This window comes from Lacerta agilis, chromosome 2 (assembly GCF_009819535.1).
Source record: "Lacerta agilis isolate rLacAgi1 chromosome 2, rLacAgi1.pri, whole genome shotgun sequence".
NCBI classification, from domain to species: Eukaryota; Metazoa; Chordata; class Lepidosauria; order Squamata; family Lacertidae; genus Lacerta; species Lacerta agilis.
The window spans coordinates 30,090,092-30,113,224 of record NC_046313.1 but is presented as its reverse complement, the minus strand read 5'-3'; the positions used below and the strand labels follow the sequence as shown (position 1 = coordinate 30,113,224).

The window sequence follows — 23,133 nt, the reverse complement described above, 5'->3', positions numbered from 1 at the left end:
GCAGGGAACCTGTGTGGTCTGGTTTAAAAGAATAAGAAGAAGAAAAGGAAATGGCCAACATACAATGATTTGCTCCTAACAAAGTGTTTATCAGTTTATGACTATTTTTTCTTTTGCCATTTTAGTTTCTCTCTCCCTGCCCCCCCCTTAAAAAAAATACAGTATAGGCATTTTGACATACATGCTTTGGTCCCCCCCACCCCAAAACAGCATAATTTACCAAATCCAAATGACAGTAGGCAGCAAAGTGTTCAATACACACCTGTATTTTTAAAGCCATCCACACCATTGTTAATTGTTTAAATGGAGTATCATCACCTGCTTTGGCCATTAATTTTTTTTGCATATGATATTTGCTAGAAGGTAGCAGAACTCTTCTCCTAAAGCAAATGTTTATTCTCAAATACGGGAGGGGGGAGCAGATGGGGGGGTGCCCTCCCACTCCCGTTCTTCCTTGTAGCATTTCCCACGCTAGGATTTTATTTTGGAACTGTCAGGAGCTCACTGGGCGTCTCCTGCAACACTTACGTTTCTACATCACTTGATAAACATGTAAACTAATGGGACTTTTCCTGTCACCGTCACATCCGGGAAAACAATGGACCAAGTACCGAAACCCCCGAACTGCGGGGGCGACACCACTTGCTCGCGTATTTGCATCCGTGCGGGGGGCGGCGCACTCTCTGCTTACTTCCCATTTTTAGAAGGGGGATTTGCTCAGAGTTGGAGGCAGCCGGTTGGGTGCTTCTGGAGTTCAGAAAGGGAATCCTATTCTACCGCTCCTCTTGCAACTGGAGCCTTGGTGTGTGAACTCGCCACTGGCGAAGGTTGGGCATCAAAATCAGCAGCAGCAGAAGAGAAGGTGGCGTCTGGTGTTAAGCACAACTTGTGCTGCACAAGGTTTGAACTCGCTCCGGGATGACTGTGGGCAGGATTCCTGCGCTACAGGGGTTAGACTAGATGAGACTTGGGGTCCCTTCCAACGCTATGATTCACAAATGAACCAGGAAGGCAAACAGGGAGCCACTACCTAGCAGGAATTGCCGCGCAACATAGCGGGTGCTTTTCCGGCTGCACTCCTTCCTTGGAGCCAACCCGAGCTTATGCAGCAAAGCGCGGCTAACAGCAGCCCCACGCGCTTCCACAGCTGATCTGCAAAACCTGCTCGCTCTCGCCACGCGCGCCCCAGCAATTGCCCTGGGGTTTTGCACGGCTGCGCCGGCGGCGCGCACGGAACACGGCGCCTGTGCGCCGAGCCTTGCGCGTGCGTCCGGCCGGGGACCCGGGCTTTCCTCCCTCTCCTGCACCCTTCCATCGGCGTGTGTGGGCGTGGCTAGTCTCCGCTGCCTAATTGGCCCCGCGAGCCCCGCGTGGGGGAGGAGCCGCCGCCACCGCCGCCGGCTGTTAGAAGAAAAGTCGTTGCTGTGGAGACGGGAACGCTGCTGGCTGCACGCGCGCTTGCTTTTGAGGGAAAGTAGCAGTTCCCGCGGGTGGCGAGAGCTGGAGGGAGCCTGAGCAAAATGAACAAGCCGGGAAAGAAGGACTCGCGCACCAGTAAAACGCCCCCCGGTAGGAAATGGAATAATAATAATAATAATAATAATCCTCAGCCCATCTGGCTGCGTTTCCCAGCCGCCTTGGGAAGGAAGCCTCCTTAGATTAAGCTCGGCATGGAGAGAGCACTTAATTTTTTTAAAAAACAAAACAGAAGATGCCCACAGGAGGAGCTTGCAAGGTGCTCTAGCGCCATTTTTCATACCACAGCAAAGGATGGAGGCAGGAGTGCGAAACTTTGAATAGAATAGGGGGGTGGGGGGCAGGTAAGCCCCACCCTGCATAATCGATCACATAACATGGTGCACACACACCATTTGAATGGCAGTGCCCATCAACTTTGCAGGGGGGGGGGGGGCTCGGCGCCTTCAAATATTTTATTGGGGGCCTCGAAGTGGGATTCTGTGGGACGGAGGGGACGGGACGTGGGGGCTTATAAGAGACTGGTATTGAACATTTAGGAACTGCTGTCTCTGACCTTAGAAGTTGTATATTCAAGCAACATAAGAACATAAGAAGCCTTCCCGCTGTACAACCGTAATGACTGGCAGGGGTGCAAACAGCTGAACTTGGAGTTGCCAGGGATTGTACCTGGGACCTTATGCACTATAAGCTTCATTATTGCTGCACTTTTCTACAGGTTCCAGGGTTAAGTGTTTGCTCAAACTAAGCCCCTTGCAGCTGGGGCATATCCTGGCAAAAGCTTGAGAGATCTCAGTCCCGGAATCACCATCTTCACAGAGGCAGAAAGTGGCAACAAAAGGGTGGTAGAGACGAGTCAAGCACAGTAAGAGAACAGGGTGCTCATTCTCCTGTGAGAGACCTTAACCGGGGTGTGCCTGTGTGCATAGTAAGTGCGGGGAGCGTCTTTCAGTGGCCTTTCAGTTGACGGTTAATTCCTGACAGTAGAAAGAAAGTCCTTCTGCACATTGTGTGGAATTAATTTACAGAATTCGCCGCCACGAGAAGTGGCAATGATCACTGGCTTGGTTGGCTTTAGAAGGGGAGTAAACCAACATACAGAGGATAGGTCTGTGGCAGAAGTGTGTGGCTTCCATCAGGTCTCGTGTGTAGAAAGAGATGTACTTCTTTAATAAGGCATAAACCTTCCTGTAAGGAAGCACAGAAATGCAGCGCTTAAATGTGTCATATGGAGATCAACTTCACCATGTTTTTGTACAGGAGAGCTGCGAAAAGCTGGGGCGTATGGCGGGTTGACACAAGGAACCCCTCCTTTTCTGTGATTGTCCTGAGATGTTGGAATGCTTTGCCCTAGGAAATGCGGCAGGGTATGAATCCATGGCTTAAGGGTGGCTTAAATAACCTGCCTTGTTTTGAAGCTATAAGCCATAGTTTCTGGGTTTGTCCATAGCAGGAAGCTGCTGGTTAAGTGCTGGGTCCTGGTTTGTTCCAAGCATAGGCAAATTCTGGCCCTCCAGATGTTTGGGACTACAATTCCCATCATCCCTGACCACTGGCCCTGTTAGCTAGGGATGATGGGAATTGTAGTCCCAAACATCTGGAGGGCTGGAGTTTGCCTTTGCCTGGTTCAGCTGCTCATGCAAAGGGGGAATTGAAGTGGCCAGGAAGAGTCTTCCAGCATCCCACATACAGCTCATGCATATTCTTGGCTTGTTGGGTAGGAGTGTGACCTGTATCTGGATTGAAGCCACAATGTTGTATAACTCCGATATACACTGGGAATGGAGCAATGCTTTTCTTTGCCCTGCGATTCTTCCGAAATTTAAATTGATGAGTGAAATGGAATTTCTGTAGAAAACGAAGAAATTGTGTTTCAGAAAAGAAGAGGGTAAAAACATTTGAGCAGCCTTCCTCGCCGGTTCAAGAAGAGCCGGAACCTGTGAGCTGTGTATTGCAAGGAGATGAAATCCAGGCTCTAGCCATCAAGTTGGAAGACTTGGAAAAGGTGGGTATAGGATGTCAGCAGTCTTTGTGGAAGGCTAGGGTAGCTTCCTGGGGACGCGGGTGGCGCTGTGGTCTAAACCACAAAGCCTAGGGCTTGCCGATCAGAAGGTCGGTGGTTCGAATCCCCACGATGTGGTGAGCTCCCGTTGCTTGGTCCCTGCTCATGCCAAAATAGCAGTTTGAAAGCACGTCAAGTGCAAGTATATAAATAGGTACCACTCCGGCAGGAAGGTAAACGGCGTTTCCGTGCTCTGCTCTGGTTCGCCAGAAGCGGCTTAGTCATGCTGGACACATGACCCAGAAGCTGTACGTCAGCTCCCTTGGCCAGTAAAGCGAGATGAGCGCCGCAACCCCAGAGTCGTCCACGACTAGACTTTTACCTTTAGGGTAGCTTCCTAGTGGTGCAGCAATCAAACTGCTAGCATATTAGTGAAGCCAAGCAGGGTCTGGTGTGGTTTCAAATTGGATGGAGAAATGTGTGTTGAGATTCCTGCATTGCACGGTGTTGGACTACGTGATCCTAAGGTCCTTTCCAACTCTACGATTCCTTTTTGGTTTTTTTCTGTTTTTCTCTCCTAAGAATTTATTTTACCACCTGAACGTGTAAAAACGTTGCCATGGATCCTAGTTTCATGTTTCACTCTAGTGATCATTTCATTGGGGCTGTGTTTTGTTTCGGTAGCTCCGTACTGCACAACTGCCTCCAGAAGAGAAAGAGAAAATTCCTGTGACCAAGAAGTACCTCATTCGCAAATCTAAGCCCCAAGAAGTTGGGAAGAAGGCATATTTCCTGGTTGCTTATCCAACTGTTTCAGATGAAACCAAGAAATCACTGCATTATTCTGGTATAGTCAGTTTTTATTCCAGAGTGAGCTGTGCTAGTTATTGGAAATTCCTGAATAGTTGTTGGAAGTTTAAAAAAAATAATCTCTGATGTTTGACCTATACAATGGGTCTGATCTGTGATTTATTGTTCTGCTGTCTTTGTTGTAGGTCTAGAAGAACCGGTTTTTGATAACTTTGGATATATCCTCCCCCATAGCATATTAGGAAGTCTCCAGGAATTCAAGCAAGAAGCTACAAAAAGAGGGCAGGATCAGGTTGGTTTCAGCTGCTGTATGTAGTATTATTTTGCGGGTAAATTGAGAAGGCATCCCTCGAGGACCTTTTTATGCCAGCAGGCCCATGTAGCTGTTTAAACTTTCTAAGCCTGTCATTTACTGGTGATTTTGTCTGACTCCCTGCATTCAAATAAAATAAAATATAGACACTTTTATCCAATGCAGCACTAAGTGAGCATCCCATCAGAGCAAAGATTTATGCTTTTGGAACAGGATGTTCTCATTCTGTCCCATGTGCCTCGCACCTTCCTCAAATCTGCTCTGGAGGGTTGGGGGGTGAAAACACCCCGGAACAGATTTAGAGGTTGCTTAGGAGGGTGGGGAGACCTGTTACACAAGCTTAAAACCTAGCACTGATGGGACACTTTTAGACTGGATACAAGTCATGAATACCTTTGTGCATGCCCAGAACAGAAAAAGGCAGGGGGAGGACTCATTGAGGTGAGGGACATCACGCACCCATTGCTGCTCCAGATACATTCTATCAGGCTCTGCTCACTGGTGTAGATGATGCGTGGCAGAATGGCAATGATGGTGGAGAATGGGACTCTTAATCTCAGGGTCGTGGGTTTGTGCCCCACAGTGGGCAAAAGATTCCTGCATTGGGGGGTTAGACTGGATCCTCCTTGCAGTTCCTTCCAATTCTACAATTCTTTTTTTTAAAAAATAATTAAAAATTTATTAGTTTACAATAATAATAATAATAATAATAATAATAATAATAATTAATAATAATAATAATAATCTATTATGTGTACCCCGCCCATCTGGCTGGGTTTCCCCAGCCATTCTGGGCGGCTTCCAACAAAGATTAAAAATACATTAAAATGTCACACATTAAAAACTTCCCTAAAGAGGGCTGCCTTCAGATGTCTTCTAAATGTCAGGTAGTTGTTTATCTCTTTGACATCTGATGGGAGGGCATTGTCTCTTTTTTCAAGTTGTGTTTTCTACAGATCAGTTACATTTGTTGTGAGACATTAGTGCTGCATGCAGTATTAGGTGAGGAAGGAAAGAGGGGGAAAGAGGGGGAGGGGGAATGGTGGGTGGGGTGGCAATGCTTCTATTCCTCTGCTCAGTGTATGTGTGGGGTTTCGTGTCAGCGTCACTTGTGTGGGTTCTCTTTCTATTCGCTTGTTATATTTCCTTGGTGGCGAGAGAGGTTGGGAGCGGCCTAGGGTGCGGTTGGTTGCCTTTGGTTGGCTGTAGTGAGATTTGTTTATTTGTGTGAGGGGGTGGGTTTTTAGGTCAGGTTAGCCATATTGACTTGTATGCTGTCGGTGGATTCTTGTTGTTGTCTTCCTGGGCTATGTACATGATAAAGGGGAACTGTACCTGGGTGAAGGCCAACACTACAATTCTATGATTGTGACTGAAAAATCTGGGCTGTAACATGCCCAATAAACATCCAGGAAAATCTGGATGCGGCCAACCTGTTTGCAATATAAAGCTTCTGTCTGGAATTGCCTGGAGTTATGTGTTAATTAGTGATAAAGTTATTTATCACATTAAAAGTTAGTCACGCAAACTTTTAATGTGATAAATAAATAGTGGGTGCATTGCATGAGGTCAGTATCTTGCCTATTTGAGGGTTGTTGTTTTTTGGCTGTTGTTCCCTATATAGGAATTAAAGCCTGCACCACTGTTTTCTGTTTTTTCCCCACAGGTAGCGAGACTAGTTCCTGGTGAATTACTTCATGGAGTGTCAGTCCCATTTTTGGGGAGGTTCAGAGAGAAGCGCAAGGAAGAAAAGAGAAGCGCCCCGCCGCCTTCGCGGCAGCACATGGCCCTTCAGAACTGGAACCGCAACATGAAGCTCAGGAGGGCGCAGCAGAAAAGGCTGTGTGGTAAATAAAACATTGCAGCCAAGCGACTCTCAGGCTTTCCCAAATAAACCTGGATGCACCCATGTTAGTGATGGTGGCTGATGTCACTCACTCCAATGCCGACTAGTGCCTTTTCTATCTTTGACTGGAGGGAAGGTTTTAAGTAAGGGAGACTGTGTGGTGTAGTGGGTAGAGGATTGGGCTAGGACCAAATTCCCACTCGGCCATCAATCTCACTTGGTGTGACTTTTGGGGCCAGACACTTTCTGTCACCCTAACTTTACCTCACGGACTTATTGTGAGGATAAAATTGAGAGTTGTGGGGGGAGGGGGAGAAGAGATGTGCACGCCACCTTCTGAGCTCCTTGGAGAAAAGGTGGGGTGTATATGCCGTAATTAATAATAAGTGAGGAGCTATAACCCATAGCATATGACATGTGCCATGTGGATTTCCTAGGCCTCGGGACTGGCCTACAGCACGAGAACAACTGACTGCCTGTTTGTTTTGTTTTTAGAATGTCTCCACAAATCAGAAAGCAAGCTGCTGATGAACTTTGCGGAGAGTTACAGAAAAATCCAGGAAGAGCGTACTCTAATTGACCGCAGCCTCCCTTTTCTGTACCTCGGAAAGGTGACTGTTCTTGATAGCTTGCTTTGGGTGACGTTTGAGGAGACTTGTGACAAATTCCACGTCTGCGTAGTTAAGCGTGTTTTGCACTCACACCCTCGAAGCATTCGGGGTGGGGGGTGGAATGCAAGTTAGTCAGCTGGGCTTGAACCATTGCTCCAAATGCATCCCCACAAATGGTAACATTAAGGTGTTGAATTCGGATGTTGAAGGCAAATGTTTAGCTGTAGCAAACCTTTGTAGCAGCACGTGTGATTTGTCTGGAGCAAGGCAAACTATGAGCCTTGGGTCAAATAGCCAGACGAAGGCAAACCGTGACTTAGTTCACGGCAGTGCAGCAAGGAGGGAGGAGAAGCAATACAGTTACAGCCTCCTCTCCAGGAACTTGCATGCTTGTACATTCATGCAAAGTCATGGTTTGGCTCAGCATTGCATGAAAACCTTGTTGTAAAGGCACAAGAACTCTGCAGTATTTTATGCAACATAAACAAAAACAATTGACATTCAGTCAACATTTTATTTCTGTTTCAACATGCAAACATTAAGTCACCATTTAGCTGTTTTTAATATCTACTTCATTAGATTTGTAATATGCCTTGGTGCCTTTTCATGTTGCTGATTTTGAACTTTCATTGGCTATGTTGCTTGGAGTGTTTCTGTGTGTGATTTTAAAAAAAAAGTAAAATAGAAATGCAGGGTCATAAATACAGAGATAGTATCAAAGCAGGGTTGGATGGAGAGTAATTACAGATAACAAGAAGAGATCAGCAGGTCACTTTGGTCATCCTTAAACCAAGCAGCTCTTCAAAATCCTGAGTCATATCCTTACCTTGTGTTCTTATTTCCCCCGCGTTGTCCCCACATTTTATCCTGTGTCGCAAAACCAAACCAAAGCTATGCGACCTTCTGCTTTCTTTCCTAGGGCTTCAATGTAGGGACTGAATTCTGGAACCAGCCTGTGCTCATTGGAGATGAGGTCAACGGACTGGCGGTGTCAATGGGCCAAAGTGAGCTTGGCTTCCCAGAAGAAGTCACTCACATTGGGAAACCTCGCATCATCTGGAAGGAGATGGGTGAGGCACCACTATCAGGCTATCTGGGGGGGGGGGGCGGTATGCCAAGGATGACTTAGAAGGAATAGAGTCATTTCCTGTTGCTTCGCTGCAAATGTGATCTTGCAGTACATTTGGGCAGTCGCACGGCATCCACCCTGCGGCACTGTTTGCCGTCGGGCCCTAACAAGGGCTACTGAGATGGTAAATACGAAAAAAATAATAATTCAGATCAGCTTGAATCAGTCAGAAACTGCTATAGCTAAGCTCGCAGCTTGGCATTCATGAGGACACTTTCTATTGAGAAACATAAAAGCTCAGTTACTAGACCTGTTGGTGTATATATCTGTGGGTCACATTTGGGCATTCCCCACAGGTACCAGACCTCCGAAATACCTCAGTTTCCATCGCACCTGGGAGAAGAGTCTCTTTCTGAAGCAGCGGCGAAACGAGTTAAAGGATATCTTAGAAAAGTTGGATTTTTACAACCCGGTATGGCGGCAATGATTTCAATGCACAAGGCTATTCATACGAGGCCAAAGTATAACTTCTCGGTAGCTTTCCCTTTGTCTATAATGTAAATTGTGTTTGGATATTCTGGTTTTCCTTTTGAAGAATAGAAACAAAGCCAACACAAATCACAGTACGTTCTCCCCCCGCCCCCTTTCCCTCGAGTTAAGGACCTGGATGGCCTTGAAGTTGTAAGCAGAAATCACCCATACACCAGTGTAACGGCAGAGAGTCTGTCATCCTTAGCAGAAGAAGAAGAAGAAAGTAGAGAATTTCCTGAAGAAAAACACTGGTTAGTAACTTTTGGCTGATGACAGGCCTGGAACAAAGCCTGGCTTTGTGAGGGCAGCATGGTTTCTCCAAACCCTTATTCCCCATAAAACATTCATTCTTGGGCAGCAGGTATTTGCAGGGCGGGGGAATTAGTGAGTGCAAGTGACCGCTTAACCTTTTCCCCACCCTCCAGTTCTTCTATGCAACACCCTCCCCATTTTATTTTACTTTACCCATTCAGGCTCTGGAACCCAAAGTGAGTTGGGGGCTTGGCTCTCTTCTTCCTCTTTTGATGACGTGCCTTATATATATCTCCATATTTGATTTAAAGTGTGTACCCCTCCAGCAGTGGCCTGCATGCAACAATTCTTCATTTGAGAAAACTCTTAAGTTAGCGAGTTTTTGGTCACTTTGGTTACTAAGAGAAGAAATTACCAATCAGAGACAAAAATATTGACTAAATCTTGCCGAGCTACATAATTGACCTTGAATGATTTTCATTATTTATTTATTTATTTATTTATTTTGCTGTCTTTATTAGGGACCCATTAGCAAAGTACCCAGATGTGGTTTCAGCACCAGTGTTGGGCCCGTCTCTGAAGTTCTGTGAACAACCAGCTCGCTGGATCAGCACCACTTCTGAAGAGGTACAGGGGCTTGTGGTTGGCATTCGTCCTGTCTCGGGAGTGCGCCTTTGGGGGGTGAAGTCAAACCGTTGGAAGGTTACGGCACCTGCTGGGGCTGCAACTGCTGCCTCCTGTGTTGTTCTTGCTGCGTTTGCAGTAACAAAGTGACTTTTATGGGGCTCAAACCCTGGGCAGTGTGGATGGGAGATTGTGGGCTGCCCAGACGGCAAGACCCCTCCGTCAGCCTCGCTGATGTGGTCCAAAGCAAAGAAAAGCAATACATTTGATGCCGGCTTGGCTGCAGGAGTTGCCAGAGGAGGCATGAAAGATGCCACCCAGCTGCCTTAAGGACTCCTTAGCCTTTTCTACTTCCCAGGTTGATGAACCCCACCTGCCCCTCACTTCCCTCTACAGGACATGCAGAAACTGCCTTCTTGACCGTTGGACCTGCTGTTGGTCCCATTTGCTCAATCCACCTGTTTTCGCACGCAGGAGATACAAGAAGTCCCTAACTCACCAAGGGTTTAAGACCCATCGGCTACCCTCACCTGCTTTAGCTGACCAGTTTAAGCTGTTTTCTGGGGTGTGGTCACTTGTTGCATGCTGACAGCTTCTAGGAGCCGCAGGTACGAGGGCAGGAAAGAGGTAGGCCAGGTTTTTAAAATCGTCCCCAAATCCATGCTGCCCTCCAGATATTAGTGGACTCCAACTCCCACCAATCACAGCCCACATGGCTAAGGGTGAGGGATGATGGGAGCCGTAGTGCACAATGTTTAAAGGGCACCTGGTTAGCTGCTTCTGCTGTAGCCTTGTGTCTTGCATTCAGTTTGTAATCATGTAGTGGTACCTAATGGTGCAACAAAAGCTGCCTTCCAAGGCAAATTGTTTCCTTTTTTAAAAAAATAGAATTTTATTAAATTTTCAACAATATAACACATACATAAAAACAAACACTACACACTATAACAAAAATTAACAAAAATAAATACAAAAATCAAAAAAAAAATAACAATAACCACAAAAAGAAAAACAACTACCAAGGCAAATCGTTTCCATGTGCTTTGAAAAATGTTCAAAATGTTCATGGGTGTCACATTTTCTGGGTCTTCCTTTGCCGAAAAAGATGTAACAGAATCAGGAAGCGGCACTGGCTTTGGCCCTGAGCTGGTAAGGTTTTTTTGGGGGGGGCAGTGTGGTCATCCCGGGCGAAACTTGACCATTTCTGGCATCCTTGTGTTTTGTTTCCTTTTGGCCCAATAGGGTGAAGTTGGCATCGCTGCCCGGGTCACCTTTGAAATTCTAGTAGGTGAGAAAGCTGAATCTCTGCTCACTGTGAGCAATGACGGCACGGCTGCCATCTGGTATGATTGGCGAAGGCTACCTCAACCCTTTAGCTTTCAAGAGAAAAAAAGGAAAGACATGCAGAATTTTTACTTCAACACCAGATCAGGTGGGTGACTCCTCCTCCCATCCCCGGTCGATGTTTGCAGCATCGATAAAAATGCCAAATGAGGCCGGCAGGCAGGACAACCTCCTTAGGAGGTTGAATTGAGCATAACGGTTCTCATCTCAAGTATAAGTATGATCATCTTTGTGCCCTGGTGGTAGCTAGCAGGTAGTAATCTTAGCTGCTTAAAGAAGAAGAGGGTAGAATTCAATGTTGTGATCTTATAGGCATTCCATCTGTGCAAGCATGACTCCCCTACTCCCCCTCTCCCCTGGGCACTATTCTAGGGTTTCTCCCAACCCACCCAGAGCTAATTTCTGGGGGTGCAAGAAGGGCAGGGGAAAGCCCCATTGTGCAAATGGAAGTCCTTGCACGGGGCTTCTGACCATGCTTGTTAGGTGACTCCTGCCCTCCACCCTTTCTATTTGCGTGTGGTACTTCTGTGGCCAGGCGTTGAGGCAAAGGGGATCCTCCTGGGTGCCAAATGAAGAAAAGCTGTTGGAGGTTGTAGAGTCACATGGGTGGGCTTTCAACCAGATGGTTATGATACTGACCATTTGTGCCTAGAGCCTAGTGTCAAAAGCTTGCAGTTGGTTGGATGTGTTTTGTCCAAGGCCAGGTCATTACACATGTGACTAAAGAGAGTCTGCTGAACTGTCCCCAATATCTCCCAGTTCAAGGAGAGACAAAATCAACAGGGAGGCTAACACCAGAGGGTGAAGATTATATGGAGTATCCTGGCAAAAGGCCACCTAATAAACTGAAATCAGTGCCTTCCTTCTGTTCCGCCTTGGGCCATTTTGCACGCTACACAACGACAAAGGCATGCTTAGTGGCGCCTCTACATGAAATAGGGGGCTGTGGCCATCCTACGTGTGCTTGTATAATCCACACTGCGGCAAACACATGTTTTTTGCAAGCCCGTGTTGCATCCTTACAAAAGCCTTGAGGACTCTTGCTTCTTGATAGATAGGGATATGAGTCTGAAAATATGTGAATGAAAACTAAAGCAATGTGAAGTGGCTGTCAGAGGAGTTGCCTTGCCATTGGAAACTGCAATGCATCCCCTGTTCCCTTCTGTTCCTGTTAGGCGTTATCCTACCTAGAGAAACCAGGAAGTTTTCTTTCATCTTCAAGGCGATAAATGCAGGCATCTTCACAGAGTCCTGGGAGTTTGGCACTCGTCCTGTGTTGTTAGGAGGTGCTATGTTGCAAGTGACCCTGTGGGGAATTGCTGTGTATGAAGATATATCAGCTGATCTCAGGAACGAGATAGAGGTAATCAAACAGGTGCTGCGGACATTGTGGGTTATCGGGTGCTCTAAGATTAAATGTATTTTGTGAGATGAGTAGGCTTGAGCACACATTCTGTTTGTCCACGGGGTTTGTCCTTGTCATGGTCATACAGATGAAAGAATGCCATCGGGGATTTTTGTAGAGCAGGGTTGGTTAGCCCAGGCATAGGCAACCTTCGGCTCTCCAGATGTTTTGGCCTACAACTCCCATGATCCCTAGCTAACAGGACCAGTGGTCAGGGATGATGGGAATTGTAGTCCGAAACATCTGGAGAGCCGAAGGTTGCTGACCCCTGGGTTAGCCTGTGACCCTCCAGATGTTGCTGGAAACTACGACTCCCATCATTCCTGACCCTTGGCCATATTGGCTGATCCTGAGGGAAGTTGAGTCCATCACCACCAAGTCCATCACTATCACTGAAAGATTCAGGACTATGCCTCTCTTACGTAGTGTACAGTTTGCATGCAAGCCTGCAGTTCCCACGTGTTACCCTGGATCTTTTGACATTAAGACCTGATTGCGCTCCAGATTCTGGCACCCCCCAGAGTTAACAAAAAGCGCACTTTATTGTATTGGGGGAGAGTGAAGGGTTGGGCTTGCCAGACAGGAAGGGGTCTTTAGCTCTTGTCTCTTCAGTATCCAAAAGCTTCCTGGTTGCTGAGGTGAAAAGCATCAACTTTTGCCCAACTTGGGCTTAAAAGTGAAAAACAAGAACAAAGACTTCCAATCCTGCCAGGAAAGGTTTGAGAAATGGTTTCTAAAAATACATCTTCATCCTGCCCTCCAGTTTGGTCGGGGAGAAATAGATCAAGCTATCTTTGGGGTTTTGCTGGAGGGAACCCCAGACCACTGAAACTTCTTGATTAGTTAATGTGTGGAGGTAGCAGCAGCAAGGAGGGAGTGACATTTTGGGTGATCTTATCTTGGCTTAACACTCCCAGGAGAAGATTACATTTACAAGTGATAAGAGAAGGTGGCAAAGACCTGCAGTGAAGGAGACAGTGATCAAAGGGCTCAGCATGAGCAGTTGCAACTCAGCTTGCTGGTGTTCCCTGGCTGACTATACAGTGGTAACCTCTGGTTACATACGCTTCAGGTTAAGAACTTTGCTTCAGGATAAGAACAGAAATCGTGCTCTGGCGGCGCGGTGGCAGCAGGAGGTCCCATTAGCTAAAGTGGTGCTTCAGGTTAAGAACAGTTTCAGGTTAAGAACGGACCTCTGGAACGAATTAAGTATGTAACCAGAGGTACCACTGTAATGGACCGTTCCCTTCTTGCCTCTCCAGGCCAAAGCAGAACTTCCAGCCAGGACCAGGGAGACCAGAGTTTAACTCTCCACTCATTCATGAAGCCCATTAGGTGACCTTGGGCCACTCACACTTTTACAGTGACCTTGTGAGGCTGGCTGGGCAGAGATACTCAAATAGAAGGGAGGGAGAGAAACAGTCTCCCCATAGCCCTTGTTCACCTGGGCAGTGGCAGAGGGCAGATTTTCCTTCCTCTTTGCTTCTGCCGCCCTGAGGCGACATTGCATGTTTATGTATTTTTCTCTCCGTGTGCCTCAGCGGATGAAAGCAGCAAGAGGAATGTGCATACCCAAACTTTCATGTGCTTTTCTTGGAAATCGCAGGAAGAGCTAGAAGCCCGGGAAGTTGCTGTCATAGTGGAGGAGAATCTGAAGGACCTGCTTGATCAAATCCGCGTACCAGAGCGAGCACGGTCTCCTCACGATGCATATGTCACAGAGGAAGAGCTGTTCCACAGAATGAACCCAGAGGTATCTTTCTGCTTTGGAGTGAGAAGGTGCTGTTGGTCTTTTATGGGTCAGGATGTCAGGAATCAGCTTCAGGGTTCATGCACTGCACTCCTGAACTGTCTCTATTTAGAAGTGCGTGTCACAGAGTTACATGGTACGTACTCCTATCTAAGTGCGTACAGGACTGTTGGCTTAGTCACCGAGGCCTGGAGGACGGGGCTCAATGTCACTTTAAAAACCAAGACTGGTCGATGGGAAGTTACCTTTGAAAGTGAGCATTTTCTTCATTACTAGAGGTAAATGGAGCAGGAAACGAATAACTCTTTGGCAAGATAGGGACAGACTTTTAACAACATTCCTCATTGAGGAACATTTGTATTTCTGTTGCCTAACGGCTAGAACGAAGAGTTTTGAACTTTGAAGGGATTGTGGATTTTAGTGACACAGTCCCCCTCCCCCAAGAGGGGCTGCGGCCTCTGTTTCCGGAACTTACCCGGCATACGCTCAGTCCGTAAAGCATGAGACTCTTAAATCTCGGGGTTGTGCGTTCGAGTCCCACGTTGGGCAAAAGATTCCTGCATCGCAAGGGGGTTGATGACCCCCGTGGTCCCTTCCAGCTCTACAATTCTGTGATTCTATACTCCTCCTGTCAGGTGATTTCAGGGAAGAAGCTAGGCCAAGATGTTGTTTAACAAAGGAACAGCTTTATTGTAAGAGAACAGCTTGATTTACTGCCACAGCTGGACACAGAGCCACCTATAGTTGAAGTAGCAAACGTTTACATCACAGCTCCCATGGCAGATCTGGGAGCCATTATCTATTTATTTATTTATTTATAGCTGGCATATCAAGTTATATCCTAAAAGGGGATTTCTACATCACGGAATCCATCAGAATCTGTTTAAGTATGTTAATATCATAGCGTATCTAATCCTTCCTTGCTGTCCTTATCTTCTGAATACCAGTTGTTGGGCCTTGCAAGTAGGGAGAGTGCTCTTATTTTGGGGTCCTGCTTGTTGGGGTTCCCACGAGCACCTGGTTGGCTATGGTGAGAACAGAGCGATGAACCAGAGGGGCTTTTCATATGTCCTTCTTTTATCTCCCTATCGCTTTCAGTTGTACTACCAGCACCAAGTGGTAAAGGAGCTGTATGATCTGTGGAATAAACTCATGAATCCTCTTCCAGACGAGGAGGAGATGAGGAAAAGCACCGCTACCCAAGAAGAAGCCTCTCTGCCCAAGAGCGGTGGGGAGTCTCGGCAGAAGAGCCCCGATGAACTGCTCCGTAAGAGCGTGTCCCCAGATGATCCGTCGGTGAGGAAGTCCATGGCAGAGGAGCTGGCCGGCGAGCTGAGTAGGTCTGATGTGGAGGACATCAACCGAATGGAGGACATCAACCGAGTGGAGTGGAATCTGTCCATCTTTGACTTTAAACAGGTGCTTGATTCGAGTGTTCCTTACTTCTCCTGGCTCTGCCCTGTTCCTAGAAAGCCTCGTCCTCTTTATCAACATATCTAAACTTTTCATTTATTGAAGGCAGCTAGATTGAAAGAAGAATCGGGAGTTGTGTCTAGGACTGAGACACTGGAATGTGGTGTGTACAAACATGCCGTCTTAAGACGCTTGCACGAGTAACCTCGGAAGAGCAACACACCATTAGTTCTATTTCCCAGTGACTTTCTTTTCCAAGCCAGCTTCCAGAGATCCAGCCCACCCCCAATGCTGCTACCTTCATTAGAAACTCAAATGCAAATATGGCTTTTCATATGTTTAGTCCCATGTCGTTTTTTAAGGTGGATGCCAAAGGGGAGAATCCCTGTATCCAGTAAATGCGGATCTTGTGGTTCAAGCATTCAGTAAAGGAATGCAGGTAGCACTGTGGTCTAAACCACTGAGCCTCTTGGGCTTGCTGATCAGAAGGTCGGCGGTTCAAATCAGCAGTTTGAAAGCACGATAGTGCTAGTAGATAAATAGATACCGCTGCCGTGGGAAGGTAAATGGCCTTTCTGTGCGCTCTGATTTCCGTCACGTTCTGCTGCGCCAGAAGTGGATTTGTCATGCTGGCCACATGACCTGGAAAGCTGTCTGTGGACAAACACCAGCCCCCTTGGTCTGAAAGCGAGATGAGCGCTGCAACCCCATAGTCACTTTTAACTGGACTTAGTCATCCAGGGGTCCTTTACCTTTTACCTTTATTTCCCATAGACAGGGGCGTGTTGGAGGTGTGGAAGCATTACAAGGCTGAGACCAGCTATTAACTTTCACAGAGGCTGCTAGATGTGGGGCAGCTCTTGCAAGGTTTCTGTAGTGGCTTCTCACGAGTAAAGAGTCCTGACTCCGGATTCTCTTATTTACAGGATTTATTGTATAACTATATACATTGCAGAGCTCAAAAGTCCATGACCGTCTTAGTCACCCCAAGTCTCCTCCTCTCATCCCTGCGTTTCACCCCTCTACACAATTGGGGCGACGGAACTGCCATTTCCCCCGCCTCCACTGAGCCGCTTGGTTGGTGTTGGGAACCTGGAGCATCCCACAGCCCCTTCCCCACAGAGCTCTCTTCCTGCCTGTCGCTCCCGCAGGATGTCTTCCTGCTGCTCCAGTGGTGTTGGGAACCTTCAGCCTTGCAGAGCCCTTCCACCACCCCGCTGGGCTCTGACGGTTCGCTGACAGCTCTTTTGCCCAAATTTTTCATTCTACCAGGCATGGTGCTCTTGGTCTGGCCATGGATAGCCAGGAACATTTGCTGTTACTAAACTGAGAAATGTTGGCTGTGATTTCTCTCTCGTTAGACTTTGCTGACAATCCCCGAGGAAGAGGAACGAGAAGCTGCCCTGGCCCAGCTCAATAAAGCGGCCTTGGAACTTTGTTATCCACCAGTGATGCCTCAGACAGACCTCCTTTACCAAATATGGTATGTTGTGGATGCTTGTAAAGCAGGGATGGGGGACCCTGTGGCCCTTGAGATGTTGCTCAAATCCAACTCCCATCAACCCCAACTAGCATGGCCATTGGCAAGGGAGAATGGGAGCTGGAGTTCAGCAACATCTGGAAGGTCAAAGACTCCCCACAACTGCTGTAAAGGATTGATTTTGTCCACCATACACCTTACGCTAGCTAACTGGTAACATTGTCAGCCAAATTAGAGATGATCAGGGGTCTGGAAACCAAGCCATATGAGGAACGGTTGAAGGAGCTGGGTATGTTTAGCCAGGAAAAGAGGAGACTGAGAGGAAATACAATAGCCATCTTCAGATATCTCAAGGACTGTCACACAGAAGAGGGAACAAGCTTGTTTTCTCCTGCTCGGGAGGGTAAGACATGAAGCAATGGCTTCAAGTTCCAAGAAAGGAGATTCCAACTAAACATAAGAAGAACTTTCTGACAGTAAGAGCTGTTCTACAATGGAAGGTTCTCCGTTGGGAGGCTGTGGACTCTCCTTCATTGGATGTTTTTAAGTAGAGGTGGTATGGCCATCTGCCATGGACGCTTTAGCTGAGATTCCTGCATTGCAGGGGGTTGGACTAGATGACCCTTGGGATCCCCCAATTTTATGATTTTGTTATCCCCCCCCCCCCAGAAGCAAACCCAAATGCTATGTAGAGCAGGGAAGAGGCTGGGGCTCCCAACAGGTGGGTTGATCCATGTTAAGAGGAGGAAAGGTATTTTGGGGTGCTGGGTGGCTCACAGTTGTCTTTGTTCTTAAGCCGAATTTAGATGTAGTTGGGTTTGTTTATTTATTCCACAGTCCCTTCTTCCAAGGAGTTCAGGGAAGCATGTATTACTCTTCTCCTTCCTCCATTTCCCGCCCCTTGCAACAACCTTCTTGATTGGCCTGACAGATGGTGACTGGCCCCAGGTCATTGACTTGAGCTGGGTAGTTAGTTGGACCAAGCTGATGGTAGTTGGAATGTGACAACACTTGGAGCTTCCCTATCCTGCCTTGTCGCCTTAACATGGGGCATCTCCTGCTAGTTTCAGGCTGCTTTTGGTTCTGAGGGTGGAGAAAAACCACTGAAAAACAGGTAGCAACGTTATCTTGCTTTCTCAGGCCCCTCCTCCTCCTCCAACTTAAATTAGTTCCTTTTTCATTGCAGTTTCCAGTTGTTGCGTGAAGTGATTGATGGTCTGGTGAGCCGTTCACTGGTGCTCAGGTCGCTGCTTGGTATGCCTGAGAAGGATACTTACGTAGAAGTTGTTCCAGAGGAAGTAGGTGAGCTATTGTGTCAACGGAGGAGATCTTTCTGTGGAGCTTGGCAGAATCTGGAGAGGCCAAGATTGCAGCCTGCCAATCCGGCTATGTATGTACCTTGTCATGCTAGGATGGAATGCGAGTGGCACTGTGGTCTAAACCACTGAGTCTCTTGGACTTGCTGATCAGAAGGTTGGTGGTTTGAATCCCCACAACCGGTGCTCTGTCCCAGCTCCTGTCAACCTAGCAGTTCAAAAGCATGGCAGTGCAAGTAGATAAACACTGCGACGGTAAGGTAAATGGTGTTTCCATGCACTCTGGCTTTAACAATCCAGGGGTCCTTTACCTTTTACCATGCTAGATTGTCATGCCAGTGTTGTTGTTATCATTAATTTCATTTCTATGACGCTTTATATTTTAAACAAAAACATCTCAGAGCGGTTTATAAGCTACATCAAATGAAACAAGAATAAAACATTGCTGAAGAAAGTAAAATATAAAGTATTTTCTCTCTCTCTCTCTCGCTCTCTCTCTCCCTCCCTCCCTCCCTCCCTCCCTCTCATATATATATATATAATTTCAAGAGAAAAGGAAGAATTTTCACATATACACTTCAATACATTGTTTTGCTTTATCGACTTTCCATCCCGTTTTCCATGGTGATTTTATTTTCTCCCCTTTTACTGCACCCTATCTTCTATCTCTTATATCAAAACAATATTATAGTAAGTCCTATTTTTTCCCCTGTTACTCATGCTTCAAATCCTGCTTGCAAATTCATCATACTATAATATTTCTTATAATAATAATAATAATAATAATAATAATAATAATAATAATAATATTTCCCAGTCTTTTGACTAAGATCAAGTGTAGTATCTGTTCTTTGCAGTTTAATTAAGTATATATTCAAAGCAACATAATTAACAGGAAACTAAAAGTTTAGCATGAATGAGCAACCAAGTGGGCTCTCGGAGAGGAGATTGCAGCTGCTTTGTTCTTCCCCAGTCGTTTTGCTGCTGAGCTGAGCTAAACTAAGCCATGGTTTGTTGTAGTGCATCATCTGAACTTGGGTTTACAGGTAAAACTCGAAAAAATAGAATATCGTGGAAAAGTCCATTTATGTAAGCAATTGTTTTCATTAGCTACTGGAGTTTAATATATGAGATAGACTCATGACATTCAAAGCGAGATATGTCAAGCCTTTGCTTGTTATAATTGTGACGATTATGGCGTACAGCTGATGAAAACCCCAAAGTTGAAATTGTTAATTTGGGGTTCTCATCAGCTGTACACCATAATCATCACAATTATAACAAATAAAGGCTTGATATATCTCGCTTTGCATGTCATGAGTCTATCTCATATATTAGTTTCACCTTTTAAGTTGAATTACTGAAAGAAATGAACCTTTCCACGATATTCCAATTTTTCGAGTTTCACCTGTAGCTTTCTCCAAACAAATCACAAGTAGGCCAGCTCAGCTCAGCAGTGAAATGACCAGGGAGGAGCAAAGCCTTTGCAGTCTCCGCTCTGGAAGCCTGCATGTTTGTGTGTTCATGCTAAGCCATGGTTTGGTTTAGGGTGATGTGCGAATGATGTTTGTTGAACAGGATCTCAAATGTTCCTGACTTTTCAGAGCTCGGTACTAGTTACCTGGCAAAAAAGTAGATGACGGAGACCGGTGAAATAATGGAAAGTTGTCAATTCTAATCTAAAGAGGGTTCGGTTTAGCAAAACTGCTCTGTTTTCTGCGCAGTTGAGGTGAAGCCAGTTGCCGCGAAGACGGGGAAAGAGGACCGGAAACTTCAGAAAGAAGACAAGAAGGCTGCAAAGGAAAAAGAAAAAGAAAAAGCGAAAGCAGCCAAAGAGGTACATAGCTGGACTCTTCTAAGATACGGATGCTGGAAACGAAGGACTTGGTTCAGAGGAAGTGTTTGAAAAGGATTTTGGAGCTTCTGAACCGAGCTGCCTCTTTTCTGTGAAAGGGCGGTTTCCTTCGGACGGGCAACTTGCTGGGAAATACACACGAGAAGACGTGCATGTGACGTACGTCCTCGGCTTGCTCCAAGTTTCTCTCTACTGTCTATATCATACCTGTGTTTTTTTCTAAACAGGAACGTCCAAAAAGCACGAAAGCCAAATTGAAAGAAGAGAGAAAAGCAAGAGGTTCCACAAAGGAGACAAAGGAGGCTGTCGCTGCATTACAGGAAGCTGCAGGGGCAGAGGGCCAAGATGCTCACCAAGAACAAGTGGATCCAATCGTGCAGGAAAAGTACCACGAGAAACTTTATGTCGAAGTAAGTCGGTGTGCCCAGTGCTGTCACCTTTTCTCCATTTCCTTACCACTTTATCTGAAGTTCTGAACCCTGTTATTTGTAGGTATGTACTGTTCAAACTACAGTAGTGGGCCTTGCTTTTGAGCAAATGTGCCTAGGATGAGGCTGCTTGTCATCGTCTTTTTCGTTTTGTGCCATCTTTTCAACATACGACAATTGATGTCAGGCTTAGAACTTGCTGTGCAGTTGTGAGAGACGGACAACTGTTTAATCCGGGCTCCTGAGATGAAAGTTAAAACTTCTCTGTAATGAGTCCTTCATGCATGCATTGCTTTTGAAACGGGTGCCTTCTCCGCAAGTTCAGAGTGACTTTTTTCGTTTGCTTCCTCAAGCTGATAATAGCAGACTTATCTTCTGTGATAACACAAGAGGCCAGGAATTAGGGGGAAATAGAGTCTCCCGCAGTCCTGAAATACGAAACTGTTCTCCTCACTGACTTCTTCTCGGTACTCAGGCAGACTTGAGACTTAATAGACCAATGGAATAATTACACTTTTTGTCTCCTAACAGCATATGGCTAGGCAGCAAAGAAATTTGGGTAGGGCTGCTATTCCGGAATAAACTCAGCCAGAACCATAACATTTTAATACAATCTATGGCCTTTTAAACGGGGGGGGGGGGGGCAATTGTTTTTGTTTGTTTTTATATTCTAAATGAAGGGTGGTATAGAAATTTAATAATAAAAATACAGTCATACTTTGGATCCCGAACACTCTGGAACTCGGTTGTTTTGGCTCCCGAACGCTGCAAACCCGGAAGTGAGTGTTCCAGTTTGCAAACATTCTTTGGAACCCGAACATCCACGGGTTCTCATTGGCTGCAGGAGCTTAAGAGACTCCTGCCTGACATCCTGGAGAGCTGCCGCCGGTTGGCTTAGACAGAACTGAGCTAGATAGGCTAGTGATATGATATGATATGATATGATTCCTAAAATCCTATCCATGTCTACTGAACCACACTTGAGTATGCAGTGGGCAAGTGTGCATTTCATGGCCATCTAATTCCTGCCACTTCTCACCCCTGATCTTAGCTTAGAAGGGCAGGCTAGACCAGCACCTGAGGGCTATTCCAGGCTCTCCCAGGACAGCCAGCAGGCACGATAACCTGCCTTCAACCTCCACTAGCCAAAAGGATATACGGGGTTGCATCTTCTTCAGCTGAGCAGGTCAAACATGAGCTAGATAGGCAGAGTGCTTCCCAAAATTTTATGAAGCACTTAACCTCTTGAAATGACAATTCCACCCTGCCTCTAAATGCACAGTCCTCTTTTGCATCTGTTTGAGGCAAGGTTTCAGCCTTTCCTCAGCCCACTGAAAAGAAAGATGGGCAGCAGGTTACAGCACAGTCCTAATGTCTACTCCGAAGTCCTGTTGAATTCAGTGGGCCTTATTTCCAAGTTTGGTGAGGCTAGGACTACAGCTTTACATGCACCCCAAATAGTATATGTTTATATCATGGATAGGCAAACTAAAGCCCGGGGGCTGGATCCGACCCAATCACCTTCTAAATCCGGCCCGCAGACGGTCCAGGAATCCGTGTGTTTTTACATGAGTAGAATGTGTTCTTTTATTTAAAGTGCATCTCTGGGTTATTTTTGGGGCCCTGCCTGGTGTTTTTACATGAGTAGAATGTATGCTTTTATTTAAAATGCATCTCTGGGGCATAGGAATTCGTTCACCCCCCAAAAAAAATATAGTTCGGCCCCCCTCAAGGTCTGAGGGACGGTGGACCAGCCCCCTGCTGAAAAAGTTTACTGACCCCTGGATATGTTTGTAGCTTCCTCAGCTATTATACTAATGGAACAAAGAGGCTTTAGGAGCTGTTGGGATTGCTCCAATTTGTCACTGATGATGGAATTCTGCAGCAGTAATATAGAGGGTTGTCCTCGGTTGCAGTTGGTCATTAAGGCTGCAATCCTACACCCATGTATCTGAGAGCAAGCCCCACAGAGCATTCAGTGGGGCATACTTCTGAACAGACATGTACCGTACAGGGTTGCTCTGTTAAAGGCTGAAAAATGCCTCTTTCACACACAGAGAATGTTTGTTATGGGATGCCTGCACACACACACACACACACACAAACACATGAGAAAAAACATATTTGACTGACTGCTCACGTGTACCTTTCTACTGGGACACTGCTGTCCACATTTTTGTCCTGAAAGCTTTTTTGACTCCTGTTCTTAGGTTTATGGACTGCTGGATTCAATGGTAAGCAAAATGCTTTCCCTCTTTGAGGTGCTGAAGAAGGATCCCTCAGAAAAGAAGAACAAACCACCTTTTGTCTAAATTCTACTGATTTCGTAATGAAATAATAATAATAATAATAAACCCTGTTTATATATGCTGTGCCAGAGCAGTTTCCTTTCGTTTATAAAGCTGCCAATTCGTTAACTAGACATGAGGGCTAATCTGCACAATTAACTCTGCCACAGTTGGCTGGTACTACTCGTTTCTCTGTACTCTGCTGTGTATAACCCTGTCGAAAATTTCGGTGGTGTAATTAAGGGCAATCCACAGTATGGCAAGGTTTTCAGACCGATGCTATGACTGGCTTCATACAATAACAACGACATGGTTGAACC

At 46.2% G+C, this 23,133-nt stretch overlaps 1 protein-coding gene and 1 pseudogene across 1 annotated transcript; both read left to right on the top strand.

Moving 5' to 3' along the window:
* The first annotated feature begins 1,449 nt into the window (after positions 1-1,449).
* Positions 1,450-22,895, top strand: MYCBPAP (MYCBP associated protein). The gene is made up of 19 exons (XM_033139223.1): positions 1,450-1,569; positions 3,354-3,481; positions 4,163-4,325; positions 4,474-4,580; positions 6,268-6,448; positions 6,943-7,058; positions 7,978-8,128; positions 8,484-8,599; positions 8,788-8,909; positions 9,432-9,537; positions 10,777-10,966; positions 12,054-12,241; positions 13,890-14,036; positions 15,132-15,452; positions 16,808-16,929; positions 18,113-18,228; positions 19,967-20,079; positions 20,325-20,507; positions 22,736-22,895. The coding sequence occupies exons 1-19, from the start codon at positions 1,521-1,523 to the stop codon at positions 22,835-22,837; spliced, it is 2,721 nt and encodes a 906-aa protein (XP_032995114.1). The 5' UTR covers positions 1,450-1,520; the 3' UTR covers positions 22,838-22,895.
* On the top strand, positions 19,048-19,251 carry LOC117043038 (annotated as a pseudogene).
* Positions 22,896-23,133: the final 238 nt, after the last annotated feature.